The sequence below is a fragment of the Dermochelys coriacea genome, chromosome 1 (assembly GCF_009764565.3).
Source record: "Dermochelys coriacea isolate rDerCor1 chromosome 1, rDerCor1.pri.v4, whole genome shotgun sequence".
Classification (NCBI taxonomy): Eukaryota; Metazoa; Chordata; order Testudines; family Dermochelyidae; genus Dermochelys; species Dermochelys coriacea.
Genome location: NC_050068.2, coordinates 315,460,054 through 315,481,620, shown reverse-complemented (window position 1 = coordinate 315,481,620; position 21,567 = coordinate 315,460,054). Strand labels below are relative to the sequence as shown.

General features: G+C 44.5%; 1 protein-coding gene across 1 annotated transcript in view; it reads right to left on the bottom strand.

The window, feature by feature from the left end:
- The window catches only part of TTLL8 (tubulin tyrosine ligase like 8), a 60,373-nt gene that overhangs the window by 28,373 nt on the left and 10,433 nt on the right, over nucleotides 1-21,567 (bottom strand). Inside the window, exons 4-8 of the mRNA XM_043496167.1 lie at nucleotides 19,606-19,697; nucleotides 18,612-18,768; nucleotides 9,343-9,410; nucleotides 7,852-7,980; nucleotides 1,914-2,028 (exon numbers count right to left, since the gene is read on the bottom strand). Of these exons, the coding sequence (XP_043352102.1) occupies nucleotides 1,914-2,028; nucleotides 7,852-7,980; nucleotides 9,343-9,410; nucleotides 18,612-18,768; nucleotides 19,606-19,697 (561 nt within the window). The remainder of the gene's footprint in view (nucleotides 1-1,913; nucleotides 2,029-7,851; nucleotides 7,981-9,342; nucleotides 9,411-18,611; nucleotides 18,769-19,605; nucleotides 19,698-21,567) is intronic.

Genomic DNA, 21,567 nt, shown 5'->3' with positions numbered 1-21,567 from the left:
GGCAAACTCCAGCCCACGGGCCACATCCGGCCCGCAAGAGCATCCTGTCCGGCCTGCCTGAGCTCCCGGCTGGGGAGGCTCCCCTGGCTGAGAATCCCTTTTTAATTTTTACTCATCTGGTGGCGCTCAGAGTCTTCAGTGGCGGGTCCTTCACTTGCTCCAGGTCTTCGGCGGGACTTTGGTGGCGGATCCTTCAGTGCCGCCGAAAACCCGAAGCGAGTAAAGGACCCGGCGCCGAAGACCTGGAGCAACTGAAGGAACCGGTTCTTCAGATTTTGGCAGCTCATCACTGGTCATATGCACATCCTAACTCAGATTCTTTCATGCACTGTGACCACTTTATACTGTACCACCCCTGCAAAGCTGATTTCAATCCAAAATATCTGCCCTTAGATCACCCCAGTTTTCAGGAATCCTCTGGTGGCACATAGTTGTGGTTGGCTATGGCCAAGGATTTCATGAACACCAACTGTTTTACCAATCACTTTGGGCAATTGGTAGCAAATATAATAAAGCAGCCTTCAGGCCAGGCCCTTGACTGGCATCACAAAGTGGGGAGCATAAGAGCCACCTTTAAATCCTTCCACCTCCTCCCAGCTGCCCTGTACATTCCATAGTCATAGTCAAGTATTGAGATCCCTTTTAGACCACTCTGTAATATACCACCACTTTAAATTTACTTCATAGCATTAAACAAAAATACAATTTTTGTTACATCACTTATTTATGACGCTTGAAATATTTGGCTCTCAAGAGTAGTTATAACAACTGCAGGGTGTTTCTGATGCCTTGAAAATGTGTAGACACTGTTTTCAATTTGTATTGCAGTCATGCAACATAAAATTTTCAGTGGAGTGAAGAATGATGAACCTTCACAAAACAGTAGATATTTTTCTGTTTTCAAACAAACAGCTCATAAACTTGACCCGACACTAACCCACACATCTCTAAAAGACTTTAAAAAAAAAAATTCTAGCAGTATTAGATTTAGGTGATAAATTAGTTTGAACTTCATTAACAGAAGCTCAATTTAAAAAGCAACAAAGAAATTATTTCATTAATCCTCTTCTTTCATGCAGCAGGAAGGTTTAAAAATTGCTTTCGGGCAGAACTCCTCAGTTATGAAAATTATGCCTTAATTGCTAGAACCTGACAGAAGAATGATTAATTGGTTTACTTCGGGTTTCTGAAAGATTCAGGGAATAAATTATCTACCGTAGGGTAAACATCCTTGTGTTCCTCCTATTATCGAATAGTGCGGCTATACTGCATTTACACCAGTGTAACTGGGAGCAGAATAGTTTTAATTCATACATATTTTCAAACTAAAGGCTTGCCTACACTGTGCTTTAGTCTGCACTCCAAGGGTGTAAATTCTAGTGCACACTAGGGTGCCATACACTAACTCACCTGTGTGGACACTGCTGAAGTGCACTAAAAGTTCCCTAGTCCGTATTTAGTGTGGTCCTTTCTCAAACAGTACTACCATTAATATACACTAAGGAATGTGCCAGCAGGGTCCACATGGGCCAGTTAGTACATGACAGTAGCCCTTAATTTGAAAATATGTAAGAACTAAAACTACTCAGCAAGGATGTTTCGCTCAGACAAGCGTGAGGCTCTTTGGGACCTGAGTGGGAGTAATCTGCGGGCAGAAATTGGCTCTGTTTGGACTCAGTACTGCCAGGTACTGAGTACTCTAGCTCTGACCCAGCAAAACACAAGCACAAGTTTTAACTTGAAGCATGTGAGTTGTCCTATCAACTTCAGTTGGACTCCTGACATGTTTAAAGTACTGTAGTGTGTGCTTTGCTGGATCCAGGCCACACTGCTTAGACCCTTGCTTTCAAGATCAAGTTATCAGTATAGAGAAATGCCTGAGACGGAACATGGAAGCTACTCAAATGACTTACCTATAAAATCATGTTTCTCATCATCCATGCAAATACCATAGCAGCGGGGGAAAAAGGTATTTGGATTTGCTGGAACATACCATGGCAAATTTCTCAGATTCAAACAAAGTCCAATCTTAAAGAGAATAAGGAAGAGATCAGATGATGGTTTGGCATTTTCTCTGATACACCGATAGAGAGGACAGATAGCACTGTCTTGGCCTCTATTGAAATTTGTGTATTTATTCCTTCTGTTTATAAAGGGATGTAATTCCATTAACAGGTGCTCATCCTGCATTGCAATTAACATTTGCAACCACACATCATTCTTCAACATAACAAATAATAGGCTGCTCACTCCATTACAGATACATAGCTATCCCTACCATGCCCTTCTGATCCTAATAATAAATACTCTTCTCCCTCAGATGAGCCCCTCCCTGAGGCCCAGCAAACCATTCTTTAATCAGGAAAGCACTTAAGTGCTTGTTTAACATTACCAATACTTTAATGGTATTTAAGCATCTTATGTCCAATACTTTAATGGTATTTAAGCATCTGCTTAAAATTTAAGCACATACTTAACTGCTTTCCTTAATGGAGATGGACTTAAGCATGTGTTTAAGTATCTTGCTGAACTGGAGCCTAAATGCCTGGATGGAAAAGCAAGCTTTCCTGCCTGACAGGAAGGTCAACAGATCTGAGCTCTGATAAACTAAGAAGGCAAGTTTGAGAGCTGAGGGTCCTTAATGGAGAACATCTGGCCCCCCACCTACCCTTAGAGAAAAAGGGAGCTCAAAGCTCTAGCACCTTTGCTGGTTGTAAGTGTAGCAGTATGGCATAGGGTGGGAAGCTGTTTGTCAAGTAACCAAGTCCCAAGCCAGTTAGAACTTTAAAAATTATAGCTAACGCCTCAAAATCTACCTCTCCCTATCTATCCTCCTCTTTCTTCCCCTGCTATTGCCACATGAACAGTTCTTTGCTGGGTAGTGCAATTGTAACCCAAGAGAACTGGTGGGAAGGCGTACAGTAGGTGGTCTGCCCACAAGAGCAGGAAGGCAACGGAGAGGGAGCCCATGCTGTGCCTGTGCAGCAAACAGAACTGATGGTATTTCCTGTTCTGTCTGGTGGCGAACAGGCCCCTCTGGGGAGGCCCCCACCTCTGGAAGATGACACTGACGACCTCCGGGTGAAGAGACCACTCGTGGCGAGAGGAAAAGGATCTGCTGAGGCAATCCGCCAGTGTGTTTCAGGCTCCCGGGAGATGTGACACCTCGAGGTGAATGGCGTGTTTCATGCAGAAGTCCCACAGCTGGGGGACCTTTTGGCACAGGGCTGAAGATCGAGCCCCTCCCTGCTTGATGTAAAACGTTGATGCAGTGTTGTCCATCAGGACCTGCACCACTTTGCTTAAGATCTGGGGAAGGAACACCTGGCAAGCCAAGCGTACTGCCCTGAGTTCCCTGACATTTATATGCAGGGAGAGTTCTTCTTGGGACCAGAGGTCCTGAGATTGCTGTGGTGGGCTCTCCACCCCAGGTCTGATGTGTCTGAGACTAGGGTTATCGATGGCTGAGGGTCAGCAAAGGGTATCCCTTCAATTACAGATCCTGGGTCTCTCCACCAGGTCAGCCAAGTGAGGACCAGAGGCAGAATCGTGAGTATTGAGTCCAGATAGTGTCTGCTTGGGAAGTAGACTGACGCCAGCCTCATCTGGAGGGGTTTGAGGTGTAGCCTTGCGAACTGCACCACGTAGGTACATGCCACCACGTGTCACAATAGTTTGAGGCAGACCCAAGCAGTCATTATTGGGTGGATCATGACCTTGGAAATCAGGTCCAACATAGCTCAGAATTGGGCTTCTGGTAGGGAGGCTTTGGCCTGGGTCAATTCAAGCACTGCCCCAATAAATTCTATTCTCTGAACCAGAACAAGGGTTGACTTCTGCTTGTTTAATCAACAGACCCGCACCTGGAAGTTGGCTCAGAGTGTACTGATGCTGGGCTGCACCTAAGCCTGCCACTGACCTTTGATCAGCCAGTCGTCAAGGTATGGGTAGATTTGTATGCTTTGATGCCTGAGGAAGGCTGCTACCACCACCATGCACTTCGTGAAGACCCGTGAGGCAGCCAACAGGCCGAAGGGAAGAGTGGTGAATTGGTAGTAGTGTTGATCCACAACAAACCTGAGAAATCTTCTGTTCCCATGGAAGACAGAGATTTGGAAATAAGCATTCTTTAAGTCGAGGGCGGCATACCAGTCTCCTGGATTCCAGGAGGGAATAATGGAGACCAGGGAGGGCAGGTGGAACCTCAGTTTCTTGAGATATTTGTTGAGACAACGCAGGTCCAGGATGGGCTGTAGACACTGCCCTTTGCCTTCAGGATTAAGAAATATCGTGAATAAAACCCCTTCCCTCTCAAGTCTCGAAGAACTTCCTCTATGGCCCCACACGTAGGAGGGCTTGCACCTCCTGGACAAGAAGCTGCTCGTGAGAAGGGTCCCTGAAGAGGGACAGGGATGGAAGGTTGGAGGGAGGGGTGAATGAAAATTGGAGGGTGTAAGCAATTGTTACTCAGTACCCAATGGTCCAATGTTGTATATAACTACGCTGGGCTGAAGGGTGACAGGTGGTCCAAAAACAAAGGGTGTGGATGGATCTGGTGTCAAGACTGGTATATTGCCCTTGGACAGACCTTCAAAAGCCTGCCTGGCCCTTCCAGGATATCTATGAGAGCCAGACTGGGAAGCTGAGGTAGGAGGCGGGGGTTGGCGTTGCTTAAAACCCTTCTCTTTTCTTTTTTAGGGCTCCTGCCTGGAAGGCGCCACGAACCTGGAGGTGGGGGCGGGGGGAGGGAAGGCTGCTGAGGCCTAAAGTGCTTCCTGAAAGCTGGAGCTGTGTAAAGGCCCAAGAAACGAAGAATGGCCCTTGAGTCCCTGAAGCTTCGAGTTCATCTGTTCCGAGAACAGGGAGGTGCCCTCCAAGGGGGAGTCCTGGATGGATTGCTGAACTTCGTGATGGATGCCAGAGGAATGGAGCCATGAACAGCGCCTCATGGTGACTGCTGATGCCATAGTCCTGGCTGCTGAGTCAGCTGCATCCAGAGTCAGTTGGAGGGAGGTCCTGGCCACAGCCTTGCCCTCCTCTAAGATGGCCGTGAACTCCTGTCTTGACTACTGCGGCAGGGAATTCTTAAATTTGGACAATGAGTCCCACAGATTAAAATCGTATCTCCCCAGCAGGACCTGCTTGTTGGAGATACGTAACTGGAGACTGCCCATCAAATAAACCTTATGTCCAAACAAGTCCTGTCTCTTGGCCTTTTTATTTTTTGGGATTGCATTCAACTGTCCCTTTCTGTCCCGCTCATTCATTGCCAACACTACCAGGGACCCCAGCAATAGGGGTGCGAGTAAAACTATTCAAACCCCTGGCTGGGACATAGTATTTCTTCTCTGCCCTTTTTCATGTGGGGGGGGCAGAGAAGGAGTCTACTACAGTGTTCTGATGAGGCCCATCACAGCTTCGTTAACAGGCAAGGCCACTCTGAAGGGAGGAGCTGCAGCCAGGATGTAGATTAGGCTGCAGCTGTGTGCTGACTCCTTAAGCTCCTCAACTTCCAAGCCAAAGTTCGCAGTTCAGCTTTTCAGAAGCTCTTGGTGGGCCCTGAAGTCATCCTGAGGGAGTGGGTTACTAGGGTCTGCAACCGCCTTGTCTGGGGATGATGAGGAGGAGGCCTGAGCCAGAGGTGGGGCTCCCTCCTCCTCTACTTCCACCACGTCCTTTGGGGCCATTTCCTGGACATCGGCACTGAGGTCAGTACCAGAATTAGGGTCTGGTGCTGGATGGGAAGAGACAATATCTTGCCTTTCTGACAGCACTGAGTATGAACAATGGTAAGGGGGGGCCAGGTGACAGGGGAAACCCCCAAGGACTCCAGTACTGCCACACATCGGCCAGTGGCCTGGTGGCCAGGCACTGGCAGAAGGGCCGGTACAGTAGTCTGGTGTGTAGGCTGGGTACTGCTAGGTTTTGGGTGAAGCACAGGATTCCACTTCTGACTCTGAAGAGGATTCTTCCCCTGAAAACCATGGCAGTGCAGTACCTGCTTCTGTGATACCAGGGAACTGGGGACGCTGCATCGGGACCATGGAGGGCTTGCCCCTGGATGGCGCTGCAGTGGTCAGTGCCATGGTGGAGCTCACCACACCTTGCTCCCTTCTGTTCCCAGTTGCCTTGGCTGACGAGGGGACTTGAGGGATCGGTGGGATCGGCAGAGACAGAAGGTCCTTTGCCACCTGGAAAGCCTCCAGGGCTCAAAGGGGCCAGCAGACACCTGACCCCATGGCTGCTCTGGGGAGTCAGTGGTGGGTTCTGTATCGGACCCAGCTATCTAGGCAGAGTCAGCGGCGCAGAGGTTCAGCGAGGATGAGTGGCCCAATATGGGTCTCACTACGGTAGGCACTCCCCGCTTGTCCCTCTTCTGTACCGGAGAACACCCTCTCGGTGCATTGTTTTTATGCCTCTTCTTCGGCACCAAGAATGGAGAGCGGTGCTGGGAAGAACACGGTGCCAGGGAAGCACTCTACACGGATGTTAAGGTGCTTGGCACCGATTTAGTGTGGCTGAACTCTGAGGCTGGCCTCAGGGCCTCCTCCATAAGAATGGCCTTCAGCCGAATATTGCTATCCTTTCTGGTGTGAGGTCTGAAGTCCCTGCAGATCTGGCACTTCTCTTTATCGGCAGACTTGCCCAGACACATTAGATAGCTAGAGTGCAGGTCTCTCATTGGCATCGGCTTGCCTCCTGGGGCACACGGCTTGAAACCCAAGGACTGGGGCATGCCAAGCCTCTGGGGCAAAAAGTCCTTCAACGATAGAGACAACTACTAACACCATGCTAACTCTATCTAAGAACAATATATACTAACTATAATAACTATACAAAATATGAACAGAGAAAGTCCAAACCACAGGGAAAGAAGCCTTGCTATAGCAAGAAGGGTCATTCCAGCAACTGTCACAGAAGGAACAGAGAGCACAGGGGCAGCGGCACCCCTTATACCGATGCATATGTGCAACACCAGAGGGCACTAGAGCCAGGCCAATGGATACCACCAAGGCGAAAATCTCCAGCAACTGTGCATGTGGCGCACACGCACCTAGCATGGAATGGACATGAGGAAGCACTCAAAAAAGAACAGCAAAGCCTTTCATTGGGGTTTAATTCACTAATTTAAACAGATTTGAGAATTATATTAATTATAGCACAACAATCTATTTAGATGCTAAAAATATTAATATAACAAAACGGTACCACACCCATCTTAAAAGCCCTAGGTGCTTTTGACATAAGTTCACAAAAACAAATAATAAAACGTAGCTAATAACTAGCTTTCCCTCAAACCTTCCCCATCACCACCTATAAAAATCAATCAGCAATCGAAAAACCTCACTATCATTCAATATACTTAGCAAGCACACAAACCATACAGCTCACTTGGGCTCTACAATAGGATCCACACAGACAGAGTCTTGTATGCCACATAGAACACCAATGAAATCAACAGGGCTTCACATGGGTGCAAGGGTCTACACAGGTGGCTCTGACTGCCAGGTTGGGGCCTCACACATTTAGAGCTGAGAACATGGATATTGTTCCTTTAGAATTTCAAAAAATCCACCATGCCCCTCTGGTTACATATCAATAGAAAACCAAATTCATCCTCCTGAATAACCTGGGATGAATTTGCTCCCATATATGTAAAGTCTTTATCTTTGACTTCTTATATCACTTACTGTTGGTCACATTAATATGGAAATAAATTTAAAAAAACCACTAACACTCACTAACCCTTCACCTTGTATAATCTGTTCATGAAACCTAATACCAATAAAGTTCTCCATGTGCACTGTGGGAACAGCACCAAAGGCCAAGTGATTTTAACTATCTACTTACTTTAGTAGTAAAGGAGCCAGTTTTTGCATAATGATTCAGCATCTGATCACAATGTAGGTTATGGTAATTAATTGCATCCTTTTTTATAGTCCAAAAAAAGGATGTCTCTTCATTTCTTACCAACCTAGACTGGCACAAAAAAGAACCTGTATTATGATTCCACAGATTTAAGACCAAGGAAACTTTTATTAATATATCCAATACCAACTGCTCATTTTCTGCAGTATATCAAAGTTATACCCATGATTTCATTTTGTGGACACAGGAAGCTGTGCACTGGCATAGCTGTGATAACTTAGTTGGGAGAACATGTACAGTCACAGAGCCTTTTAATTCTATCTGCTCCTTAGAGCATTTCCAAAGTGAATTCCTCTGAATAACAAATAAGGGCTTGTTGACATGCGTACGCATGTATGCTCTTCTGCCTGCAGGACCAGTGGAATGTTAAGGCTCCAGGACATGTGTCTAAGTTTTTGAGAAACTCCCAGTCCCAAAGAAAATAGTAAAAATTAAAGTTGCTTTGGAGGCTCTCGTGTCATCTGCTCAAGCCCCATTTTTTTAATGCGTGACTGACTGGCTCATGGGGTGATTTTCTAGACAGCTCATTTGTTCACGGGGTAGCATCACTAATATCTTGAGCATCCATTCACACAGAGACATATGTGAACTGCTGTAGAGACAATTATCCTTGTCTTCCAGAACTATATAATCAGTGAAAGTGCAACACAATAGATGGCCAAAATAACTTGGTAAAGCTTTGGTATGAATAGGTAGTAATGGCCACATAACCTATCATATATGTGCTCTCTTCTGGACTCAGATAAACTTAATGAAATGTTGGTTTACAGTTTCAGTGAGTTACAAGTGACTAAACTAGATGGCAAGTAATACCCTGAAAAGTATAAGATTCTTTCGTAAGCCCCATAGGGCCATCTTCCTACTTCAGTCAAAGAAACGACTGCCAGTGGCTTCACTCAGTATGCTACTGGATTACGTACATGCAATAAGTTGTTGGTGTGTGTGGTGTGTAAATGCAAATGATTAACTAATGATTAACTAAATGATTAACTAATAAATCAGTCAAGCAACTTCCCTGAATGGCAAGACCACAGATTTGGTTATCAATTAATAGACTGGACAGTGCATAGTTAATTTGATGTACAGTAAAATATAAATTACTTCAGTAGGGGCTGCATATACATTTGATGGGCACTGCATACCAATCTGCTAGATCAAAAATACATCCCATGCTGTTACTGGGCCAAATTCTTCCTACTGTAGATGCACTTTAGCTGGCATTTCCTTCCGCTATCCAACAGGCAAATTTTTGCCTTGTGTAACTCCATTGAATCCAGGCAGAATATGGCCCACTGTGGCTGGACAGTAAAAGGAAGTGAATTTAATGAGATAAAAAAAAATCAAAAACTTATCTTACGTATATTTTAAAAAATATACTTCAAGAAAAAAAAATAAGTACATATGTAATCCTACCATTACATCATGAATGTCATCTGAACTGTCAAGGCCAGAAACTTCTTCACACAAGACACTTCTTTTGCCTTTAAATAAATCATGTAACAATAATACAACATAAATATATTGTTTTAAAGCCCACAGAAGTTTTGAGCAATATGGAGTTACATCTACAGAGTGCTAGAAGTAGGCAAGAGCCCCCTGTCCCAGACAGATTTTGTGAGAGGAGCTATGTGCCCTATAAAAGATGCTCTACATTTATTTTATCTCCCACGACCTGTAGGCTGAGAACATTAGCAACCATAAATTAATTTTTTCTTTAATAAATATGAATATTACACACAAAACCATGTAAAAAGAACATTAACTTTGCAAAATCAAACACTAAAAATTAGGAAATGCCAGCATTAAGGCTGCCCACACAACCCTAATTCTGCCCATTGTGCATATGCATTATGATGCAGTCTTTAATTACATGATAACATACTATTTTTTCCAGGGAACAAGGACAGATTGTGCTCACCAACTGAGCAGCTATACAATATTTTGTTTTATCCTCATTGTTAAGTGACTCCATCCTATCTGTACTGCATGCTACTCAAATCCTGCTCTGAAGACAGAATTATCAATTTCCTTGTGGGCTTTTCTACAGTACTCATCGCTATAGCATCTGACTGCTTCACAAACATTACTTTATTTTCACAACACTCCTGTGAGATGAGCGGGTATTCCTAAAGGATTGCACTTGCACACTTTCTAGCTTTTGTGGGTGGAGTTTATTACACATGCTGGGGCTCTTGCATTCCTCTATTCCACCCCACAAGCTCCCTGTGTACCACCCTTCTATCTCCCTCTATGCCTCTCCCTGCAATCTCCTCCCTGGTATGGGTTCTGAGTGTTCCACATTGTCCCCTCCACCCATATCAGGGTCCCCCCGCCCCCTCCAGATACACTGGAAGACTTTAATGGGAGCCATCAACCAGTTGTTTGATCTCCAGACAACTGCAGAGCTGATTGAAGCTGTGGTTGTGCTAACCAGATCGCAGGGTCTCCAGGTGTCACCCATTTTCCCTCTTTCCATTTTCTAACTTTCCTCAAAATCAATAGGTTTCTATCCACTGATGTCTACAACACTCCCTGCAATTTTGGGATTGGAAGTGGCATTCACAAATTATCACATTTCATACAGACAGACAGACACAAAAATGCCATCAAGGTGATTGTGAGACTTTCACAAGCATGGCCATTTATTCCAATTTTCTCAATAGGGCACTGAGGCACAGAGAAATTAAAGTCACAAGTATCCACTAACTTTGGGTGCCTAATTTCAGACACCTAAGACCTGATTTTTCAGAGTGTTTAGTATTATATAGCACAGTTCCTGCCGACTTCAGCCACAGCCGAGTGCTCAGCACTTCTGCAAGTTCGACACCAGTATATCAAGTTGGACACTCAGAAATGAGGAACACGCAATTAGTGACCATCTGTGAAAAGTTGGGTGTAGGTGACTTGCTCAGCATCACATGGGAACTCTGTGGTGGAGGCAAGAATAGAATCCAGTTCTCCAGTGCACCCTCAAATTGCCTTTACCATGAGACCATCCTATTTCTTCCTGCAGTTTCCTGCCTCATTCATTAGACTGCTTCCAACTTCTGCAAAAAATGAGGTAGAGGCCCTACAGACAACAGACTCATTCACTACACAACCCACTGGCTCCCAGTGCCAATTTTCCTCCCTGGGTTCTTCATCTAATCTCAGTCTCCCCTCCCTGTGTCTCCTTGTTCAAGCTTCTTTGCCCAGCCAGTTCAAATTCTCCCCCTCCACGAATTCTCCCTATTGGATCTGTCTACCCTATCCCTGCCACTGTTCCCCGCAGGTCTCAGTCTCCTTGACCAACTACTCCCAGTCTCCCCATCATCTCTAAGAAGTCTCTCCTGAACATGTCAGAACTGCAATTTTTCAAAGGGTTGGAACTTGGCCATATATGGGCAGATTTTCATAGGGAAAGTACAAGGCACATCCCTGATACAAAGGCTACCACTTTGCCAAATTTCAAATCTCTGAACCAAATCATAGGGATGCTAGAATTTCTCAAAGAAAAAGTCACCAGAATGTTTTTAAGATGGGCAAAACCATCTTTCCCCTAACCTTGTTCTCGGAAATGGCCTAATCATTTTAGCTGAAACTCTCCTCCAAAAATGCAGCCTGAGGCAGATACCAGGCATGGAAAATTTCAGCCCAAACAATTAAAGATTTGAAAAGTTACAAACTGAAAACAGGGCTTTATAATGGGAAGTGAAGGGCAGCCTTAATTATTGGTGCTGTGACTGGTGCCACCTATAATATTCTGTGCCAAGAATCATGCCTCTTCATTGGTTGTTTGCGATTGGACTACTTGAGATATTAATGTAGAGAAAGTACTGTCTGTTGGCCAGAGCAAAAAAGACAGATTCCTGGGTTCTGTTCCTGGCTCTATCACTGACTTGCTATGTTACTATTTACCATTACTAACTGTTTGGGTTTATATATGAACTTCCCCGCTAGACATATTATAACCTAACTGTCCATTAGGAAGTATTTTATACCTACCTCTGAAGCAGCTGATACGAAAACTGTTATAGACAGCATACCTTGCTAAACGGACCTCTGGCCTGATCTAGTCTGGTAATTTCTATGTTCCTATCACCTTGTGAAGTCACTTAACTGCTATGTGACTCGGTTTCCCCAACTGTATAATGGGAATAATTATGCTCACCTGCCTCCAGCAGTGTTGAGGCTTAGTATATTATTATTTGTAAATAGCTTTATGTTTGTTGGAAGAAAGGTGCTACAGATGCAGGGGGCTGGACTAGATGATCTCCTGAGGTCCCTTCCAACCCTGATATTCTATGATAAATATGATTAATGATGTCAGGTCAGGCTATGCCTGCTACAGTAATGAGAGTAGATGGTACTACCTGCGGCTCATCAAACCCCCTGCCTTGTAGGAGGGCATAACGCTAAGGAAGCAACCCCTGACAGAAAAGCCCTACTGCCTTGTGGGTGAATTCAGGAGAATGTAAGGCTATGAGAGCAAACTCTGACATAAAATCAGGAGTGGAGGCCCTACGCTGCCAGGTACTAATATTTTAGTATTTTTCCGGCAACTCCTGCAGCGGATTGGGTACCAGATGTATTGGTTCTTCCTCTCCTCTGGATTTTACCAGTGACGCAGAGAGGAGGGTCCTGATGCATGGGCAAGTCAGGGCCTCCATATCATCTGCCCAGGCTTGCGCCTTGGAGAACTACTCCAGCTTCACCTCGAGTGTCGACACAACATGGGAGGCAGTAGTCACCGGTTCTAAGTTCTTACTTGACTGGCGTAGAGTTGAGCGCCAGGGGCTGTCTCCGATGGTGGGAGAGATCACTGTATCTCATTGGATAACAACCGTCCACCATAAAACTGGGCAGCATCCAGACAATAGGGTGTTGTCCTGCCACAGTCTGCCTTCAATGGGTGCTTGGAGCTTAGACTTTTATAACTTGACAAGTGGACTATAACCAACACACCAGGCAAATCAAGAAAAAGAAAGAAAACATCCTTAAAGATAGGGTGCTAGAACGTTTGCACCATGACAATTGGATTATCTGAGGACCTTCAACAAACCAATGATGCATGTAAAACTGCTGCGATCCATGACAAGCTGAAACGACAATGTGGATATCGCATCCCTCCAAGAAACATGGCTACCATTAAGCGGATCTCTAAGGGAAAAAAAAGACTACACATTTTTCTGGCAGGGGAAAAACGCTGAAGAAATACAAGAGCATGGAGTGGGATTTGCCATCAAGAACTCATTTCTATGGATGATTGAGCCACATACAAATGGATCAGAAAGAATTTTGGCATCAGGATTGTTCACATCTGAGGGCCCAGTCAACTTTGTGAGTGTGTATGCCCCAACACTCTCCTCGTCATCGGACATCAAGGACCAATTCTATGACCTGTTGAACAGCACCATCATCAGGATTCCAAACCGTGAATATGTTTTCCTGCTCGGTGATTTCAACGCAAGGGGAGGAGCTGATCATGAAAATGGGCAAACTGTCTTGGTCAACACAGAACTGGTAAGATAAATGGAAATGGTCAGAGAATGCTAGAATTTTGTTCCTACTACAACAAGTTCCTTTTCTGTGCCCTTCTCTGCTCCCTCGCCATACCCCACTCACAGTGGTTGTCTTTGTTCAGTGAGGACCAAGGGTTCAGAGGTGCATCTGTGGGAGTTCACCTCCTACTCGGGGAAGAAGGCACCTTGCTTGCTCAACCATCTGAGAACTCGCCAGCTACAGTTCCTCTCCGCTGGCCGCCCTGCCAGCCACTGTTCCTCTCCGCTGGCAACATCAGAAACATGTATGATGGGCTCAAAAAAGCTTTGGGTCCCATTTCAAAGAAGCCAGCCCGAGTCATCCTGAACAGACTTCAGACCCTTGCAGACAGAATCTATCCTGAATCACAGTGCGGCTTCAGAACAGAACTGAAAGATCTATTATCAGCATGACCTTTTGCTGAGAAAACTACTGCAGAGAACAAAAAAAGCCCCTTTATATAGCCTTCATCGATCTTACAAAGGCTTCTGACCTTGTCAGTAGAAGTGGACTATTTGCACTTCTAGAAGAGATTGGATGTGTCCCCCCCCCCAAGCTCTTAAGCATGATCTGGTTCTTCCATGTAAACATGTATGGGACAGTCCAATATGACACCTCAGTCTCCGAGGCTTTCCAGATTCATAGCTGGGTTAAGCAAGGCTGATACTTGCCCCAACTCTGTTTGGGATCTTCTTCTCCTTGTTACTGGAACCAGCTTTTGGTTCTTCAACTGAGGGAATCTACTTGTAGACAAGATCTGATAGAAAGCTGTTCTATCTTGCAAGACTTAGATCTAAAACCAAGACTCGGGGGACCCTCAATCAACACCTCCTCTTTGCAGATGATGCAGCAGTGACAACTCACACAGAAGCCCATCTCCGAAACCTCACAGACAGTTTTTCCAAAAGCCTGCCAAGACTTCAGGCTTACAAGAAGCCTAAAAAAGATGAACATAATGTGCCAAGGAGTTGAAGAAGCACCCTTCATCAAAATTAACCACTATGAACTCAAAACGGTGAACAAGTTCATATATCTGAAGGCCTCTATCGTAGCCAACCTCTCACATGAAACAGTTGTTTCTGAGGCTGTGGATGGCATTGTGTTCTGCATGGCTGAGGTTATGGGGCAAGTGACTCAAACTCTCATAAAAAAGCTACCTTCCACACAAGTTTCCTTGTGGCTGGACTTTACAAAAACTAGACAAGCCATTTACAACACACACTTTGCTTCTCTACAGAGGAAAAAGAACATTAAACTATCTAAACTGCTACATGCCACAAGGGGCCATAACAGTGGTTCCCTTAACTCACCCAACAATATTGTTAATCTATCCAGCTATACTCTTAGCCCGGCAGAAAAGTCTGTCCTATCTTGGGGCCTCTCCTTCTATCCCATCACCCCCAAAAACATGATACAGTTCTGCGGTGACCTAGAATCCTACTTTCGATGTCTCCGACTCAAGGAATATTTCCAACATACCACTGAATAGCACACTAACCCACAGAAAGCTTCCTATCAACACTACAAAAAGAAGGATTCTGCGTGGACTCCTCCTGAAGGTCGAAACAACAGACTGGACTTCTACATAGACTGCTTCTGCCGACATGCACGGACTGAAATTGTGGAAAAGCAGCATCACTTGCCCCATAACCTCAGCCGTGCAGAACACAATGCCATCCACAGCCTCAGAAACAACTCTGACATCATAATCAAAAAGGCTGACAAAGGAGGTGCTGTCATCATCATGAATAGGTCAGAATATGAACAAGAGGCTGCTAGGCAGCTCTCCAACACCACATTCTACAAGCCATTATCCTCTGATCCCACTGAGGGTTACCAAAAGAAACTACATCATCTGCTCAAGAAACTCTCTGAAGCAGCACAGGAAAAAATCTACCCTGATACACCCCCAGAACCCCAACCCAAAATCCATAAACCTGGGAATCCTGGACGCCCCATCATCTCAGACATTGGCACCCTAATAGCAGGATTGTCTGGCTATGTAGACTCTCTCCTCAGGCCCTATGCTACCAGCACTCACAACTAACTTCAAGACACAACTGACTTCCTGAGGAAACTACAAACCTTTGGTGATCTTCCAGAAAATGCCATCCTAGCCACTATGGATGTAGAAGCCCTCTACACCAACATTCCACACAAAGATGGACTACAAGCCGTCAGGAATAGTATCCCCAATAATGTCACAGCAAACCTGGTGGCTGAACTTTGTGACTTTGTCCTCACTCAACTATTTCAGATTTGAGGACAATTTATACATTCAAGTCAGCGGGACAGCTATGGGTACCTGGCATGGCCCCACAGTATGCCAACATTTTTATGGCTGACTTAGAACAACGCTTCCTTAGCTCTCGTCCCCTAACGCCCCTACTCTACTTGCACTACATTGATGACATCTTCATCATCTGGACCCATGGGAAGGAGGCCCTTGAGGAATTCCACCAGGATTTCAACAATTTCCACCCCACCATCAACCTCAGCCTGGACCAGTCCACACAAGAGATCCACTTCCTAGACACTACAGTACTAATAAGCAATAGTCACATAAACACCACCCTATACCGCAAACCTACTGGCCATTATACTTACCTACATGCCTCCAGCTTTCATCCAGACCACATCACATGATCCACTGTCTACAGCCAAGCTCTAAAATACAACTGCATTTGCTCCAATCCTTCAGACAGAAACGAACACCTACAGGATCTCTATCAAGCATTCTTCAAACTATAATACCCACCTGCTGAAATGAAAAAACAGATTGACAGAGTCAGAAGGGTACCCAGAGGTCACCTACTAGAAGACAAGCCCAACAAAAAAGTAACAGAATGCCACTAGCCGTGACCTACAGCCCCCAACCAAAACCTTTCCAGCGCATCTCAAGGATCTACAACCTATCCTGAAGGACGATCCCTTACTCTCACAGACTTTGGGAGACAGGCCAGTCCTCGCTTACAGAGAGCCCCCCAACCTGAAGCAAATACACACCAGTAATTACATACCACACAACAAAAACACTAACCCAGGAACCAAACCCTGCAACAAACCCTGATGCCAACTCTGTCCGCATATCTATTCAAGGGATACCGTCATAGGACCTAACCACATCAGCCACGCCATCAGGGGCTCGTTCACCTGCACATCTACCAATGTGATATATGCCAGAGCATCAGCAATGCCCCTCTGTCATGTATATTGGCCAAACTGGACAGTCTCTATGTAAAAGAAAAAATGGACACAAATCTGACATCAGGAATTATAACATTCAAAAACCAGTAGGAGAACACTTCAGTCTCCCTGGTCACTCAATAACAGACTTAAAAGTGGCAATTCTTCAACAAAAAAAACTTCAAAACCAGACTCCAACATGAAACTGCAGAACTGGAATTAATTTGCAAACTGGATACCATCAAATTAGGCCTGAATAAAGACTGGGAGTGGATGGGTCATTACAAAAACTAAATTTCTCCATACTAATTTTCCCCTACTGTTACTCACACCTTCTTGTCAACTGTTTGAAATGGGCCACCCTCATTATCATCACAAAAGTGATTTTTCCTACCTTGATATTCTACTGTTAATTGAATTATCTCGTTAGACTGACCCCCCATTTGATAAGGCAACTCTCACCTTTTTATGTACTATACACACATACATACCAGCTACTGTATTTTCCACTCCATGCATCTGAATAAATGGGTTCTAGCCCACAAAAGCTTATGCCCAAATACATTTGTTAGTCTCTAAGGTGCCACAAGGACTCCTCATTGTTTTTGCTGATACAGGCTAACACAGCTACCACTCTGAAGCCTGGCATCAGGAAAAGAGGCTCAACAGCTTTCAGATGCGTTGCCTTCGTTGAATATTTGGAATCTCCGGAAGGGACAGAGTCACCAACACTGATGTGCTCAAGCAGGCCAGCATACCCAGCATGTAAACACTCCTCAGAGATGCCACTGCTGGCTTGGGCATGTGTGCCGAATGAATGATGGGTGCATCTCAAAGGACATCCTCTACGGCGAATAGAAATCTGGAAAAAGTTTTCCAAAGGATGCCCAAAATTGCGTTTCAATGATGTGTGCAAGCGAGACCTCAAAGAAATGGACATGGATGTGGATAACTGGGAAGATCACACTCAGGACCACAGCTTTGAAAAGAAGAGCTCAATAAAGGTCTCTGGAGTCACAAGAGGAAGCGGTTCAGCTTAGCAGAGAAAAGAGCTCGCAGAAGGCAGAGCCCACAGGGACGAAACATCACCTTTAAATGTGACATATGGCAGAGATTGTCTCTCTCGATTGTCTCTCTCTTCAGCCACAGCCGCCATAAAACCAATTAAGTAAATTTTTTACCTCTCAGGAGCACATACCCATGGTCTCTAGAGACTGAAGGATGCCTAATACTACTATATGAATGCTTTTATAATAACTTTCTTGTATTAAATTAATCCTCTACTTACCAGTTATTTAACTACATAGGCATCTTTAAGTGTTACTAAATGCTCTTAACAACTAGGGATTGGGAATCAGAATGAGTACAAGCACAATTGTTGTAATTATCCATCCAATGGCTTCAGTGAAACAAATGAGCTGTGGAGTTCATCAGTAATACAAATTGGAGTGTGCAGGAAGGGATGCTGTTTACATTACAGCAAATATTCCTGAAGCTGAAAGAATGGGACCCCTCATTTTCCTTGTGCTGGGGTTAGAATCACTAGCAAGGAAGTAGCATTTCCTTCCCTTTAGGACAAACACAGATTCATGTCATAGAAGAGTCCAGTCTCAGCTTTTCTGCTTTACTCTCTGGATTTCCTTCTATATGATCAAAAAATGGCATAGTAGGCTTGCATGTTTATTGTCCTTCAGAGACTCTAGATAACGTGTTCAGGTTACAGGAAAAAGAAGATTTATTTCCTAACAGCCAGACCTGCAAACTTAACCTACTTACCAGCAAGAGGCTCATCTGGCCCTCAGTATTACAGCCCCTGTAAACCCCTTTTCTTCTTTTCTCAAAATCAGAGACTGAAAGTAAAAATCTGCATGACTAGTTCTGATCATTTTTTGTTGATTATTGTTATGAGAACTACAAACATTAAAAACATGATAGGACATTTGACATAAAAGCAGAAAGCTGTTTAGATACTTTACCATTCTTCCCACCATCTTCACAATCAGCATCACACTTGTCATCTTTATTGTCCTGTAAGTCATTTCTTATGGAAAGCTTTCTCTCCACCCATCCTTTTTTCCTTAAACTTCTACGAATTACTGGGTAGGGTCCACAGATGGTAAAAATGTTCTTTTCCTAAGATTGCAAGCAGATACTTTTAAATGAAAACACAGACACTGCAAAAATATTATGGTTTATCTTTTACAAGTAAGGTCTAATCAACACTAGTGCAATGCCTTTGAAGTTGCAAGCACTACATTTTGAAAACAAGAGGGGAAACACTGAAGATGTATTCATTAGATTTCAGTAGCACCTACAACATCTTAGGAGCCGTCCACATACACAGGAACACAGTCTTTGTCCTGAAAGCAACCCCTCTGATTATTCCACAATAGTATGAAGCAATTTCCATCCAGTAACAAATGGCTGGTTAGCACAGTGAGAATACACATCACCCAGTCACTTTGGGAGAGCCAAATTAATGAAGGTGAACTGCAATGTTACAAATGAAATTTTGCCATATAGACAGACAGACATGTTTTATAGCATGAAATCACCATCTTATCTAGGTCAAATGGATTTATGTCTATATCTATTCTCTGTCGCAGGGTTTGTTCCCCTCAGCCTGTAAACCCCTGCAGAATTCAGCAATAACAAATTCCAGTAAGAGAAAAGCAAATGTATTGTAGTTCAGTGTGAGAAGGATGTGTACTGACAAAGCTCTGGCGGGGGGGCAGTCTTTGTACAGTGCTATCTACACTATAGCCCTGTCTAAAAAGAGAGGAGGCCTTTTTAAAAAAAAATACCAACACAGTTTTAAAAACAATTTAGCAGACAGGGTTTAACAACTTAAAAAACCTATTAGCTCATTATAATCAACTTCCAGCTGGCCCCCAGGGAAAATATCATTGTTAGAAAACAGTATCATAAATGGAAAAACAAACCACTAAAATCTATTGTCAACACACATACCCTGATTGCCTTGTCAGCTAAAAATCTTGCCAGCTTATATTTGTCCAGTTTGGGGGAGAGAGACAACTCTTCTGCAATTCTCTGGTTTAGCTCTAAAAAAGAAAATAAAGAAAAAAAAAGCTATCATGCAACAGGAACTGTAACCAAAGGAGCAATTAATACATAGAAATAGAGGCCCATCTTTTGCAGTGCTCACTCATTTCTAGTAGTGCAGCAATGTGCGTAGGCACTGTATAAACATATCAGTATGTACCTAAAAGCTTACAAACTAAAGCCCTTCTCTTCCAAGTTGATCCATATTGCCACCTGAAGTCCATGGAACATTATATGCGCATAGGAACTTATCTAAGCTACTTATCTGGCCCCCATCAACAGAGGATCTTATAATCTTTAATATATTTACACTCAACACCCCTGTGAGGTAGGCCAGTGCTATTATCCCCATTTTACAGATGGGAACAGAGAGGCAAAGTGAATTGCGCAAGGTGTCATACAAAGTCTGTGGTGGAGCAGGGAATTGAATCTGGATCTCTCATATCATAGGCGAGTACCCTAACCACTGCATCACCCTTCTTCTTTTCCTGCCCACGTGGATCAGTTTGCAGGATCAGATCCTGAAAGGACTGTGGGATTAGGCCCCAGAGCTCCCTCAGTGTACCATATAAGGAAAAATCATTAGGATTCCTCATGACTGCATCTTGGAGTGCTGAGAACACTAACATGCATGGTATGCAAGATGCTCATGGACCTCATCCTCATTTACTACTAAACGTATTAAATTGTTCTGCATTTCATTTTCAAAGAAGTGGCATCCTTGTTGGATTATTTATCATAGGGCCAAATCCTGTTCATCACATGGGTGATCACACTGATTTCAGTAGGACTATCCATGAAAGTAAAATAATTAAAATTATGGCTCACTTTTACTGTCCTGGTAATTTGTTAGGGGAGCATGACATCTGTAGAAAGGATACAGATATGGACATTGGCCCAGATCTACACCCTGAAATACTCAGCACCATGATGCCTAACTTCTAGAAAAATCCCTCAAACAATAACGTGATCCACAAAGCTTGAGTTAGGCTCCCCATACAATGCAGGGGACAGATAGCACCTAAGAACGTGATCTGCAAAAGTCAGCATGCTAAGCAGTGAGCCACCTAAGATAGCCAATGGGAGATGCAGAGGAGAGGGTGTGTGCTAAGCCCCACCCCTCATGAAATTCAGCGCCTAAATCTGGGCTGCAGAAAGGGGACTCTCTCTGCTAGCGATCCACAGCTGGGAACCTCTCTCCTAGAGACAAGTGGCTTAGGTGCCTAAGCAGTTTATTGTGAGACTGAGTTATGCTCCTGCCTTACCCCACACAAAATGCACAGTGGTAGGGGTCAGCGTCAGTGGACCAGAGAGACTCTAGCCTGCTGCTTATGGCACCCACCTGAGAATTGGGAGACCCAAGGTCCAGTCCCCCTGCTCCAATAATGATTTAAGTATTTAGCCAAAATGAAACAGCTTCAACAGGAGAGAGTGAGAGAGCTCCACATCAGAATATCCCATGGCTTAGTAGTTAGAGCACTGTCCTAAAAGGTGGGAGACCCTCTCTTCAAATCCTTTCTCCCCCTCAGGCAGAGTGTGGAATTGAACCCCCATCTCCCACACACCAGGTTAATTGTCTAACCACTAGGCTAAAAGCTATAAAGGGATGGGGGCACCTCCTCCATTGGCCAGATCTTGAGTGGCATGTGAGCATTCCTACCAGATCAGACCCTGCAGGCAAGGTAAGTGCTCTTTCCCAGGTTCATGGATTGCTCTAGGGCTTAGGCAGAACAGGTTTCTTGGCACCTAGAGTGAGGCAGCAGCAGGCATGTCCATAGGAAGAAACTTAGGTGCCTAGGAAACTTTTATCCTGAAAGCTTAGGCACTGCGTGAGTTTGGATGCCTATGGGGTTAATTGGCAGCCAACTC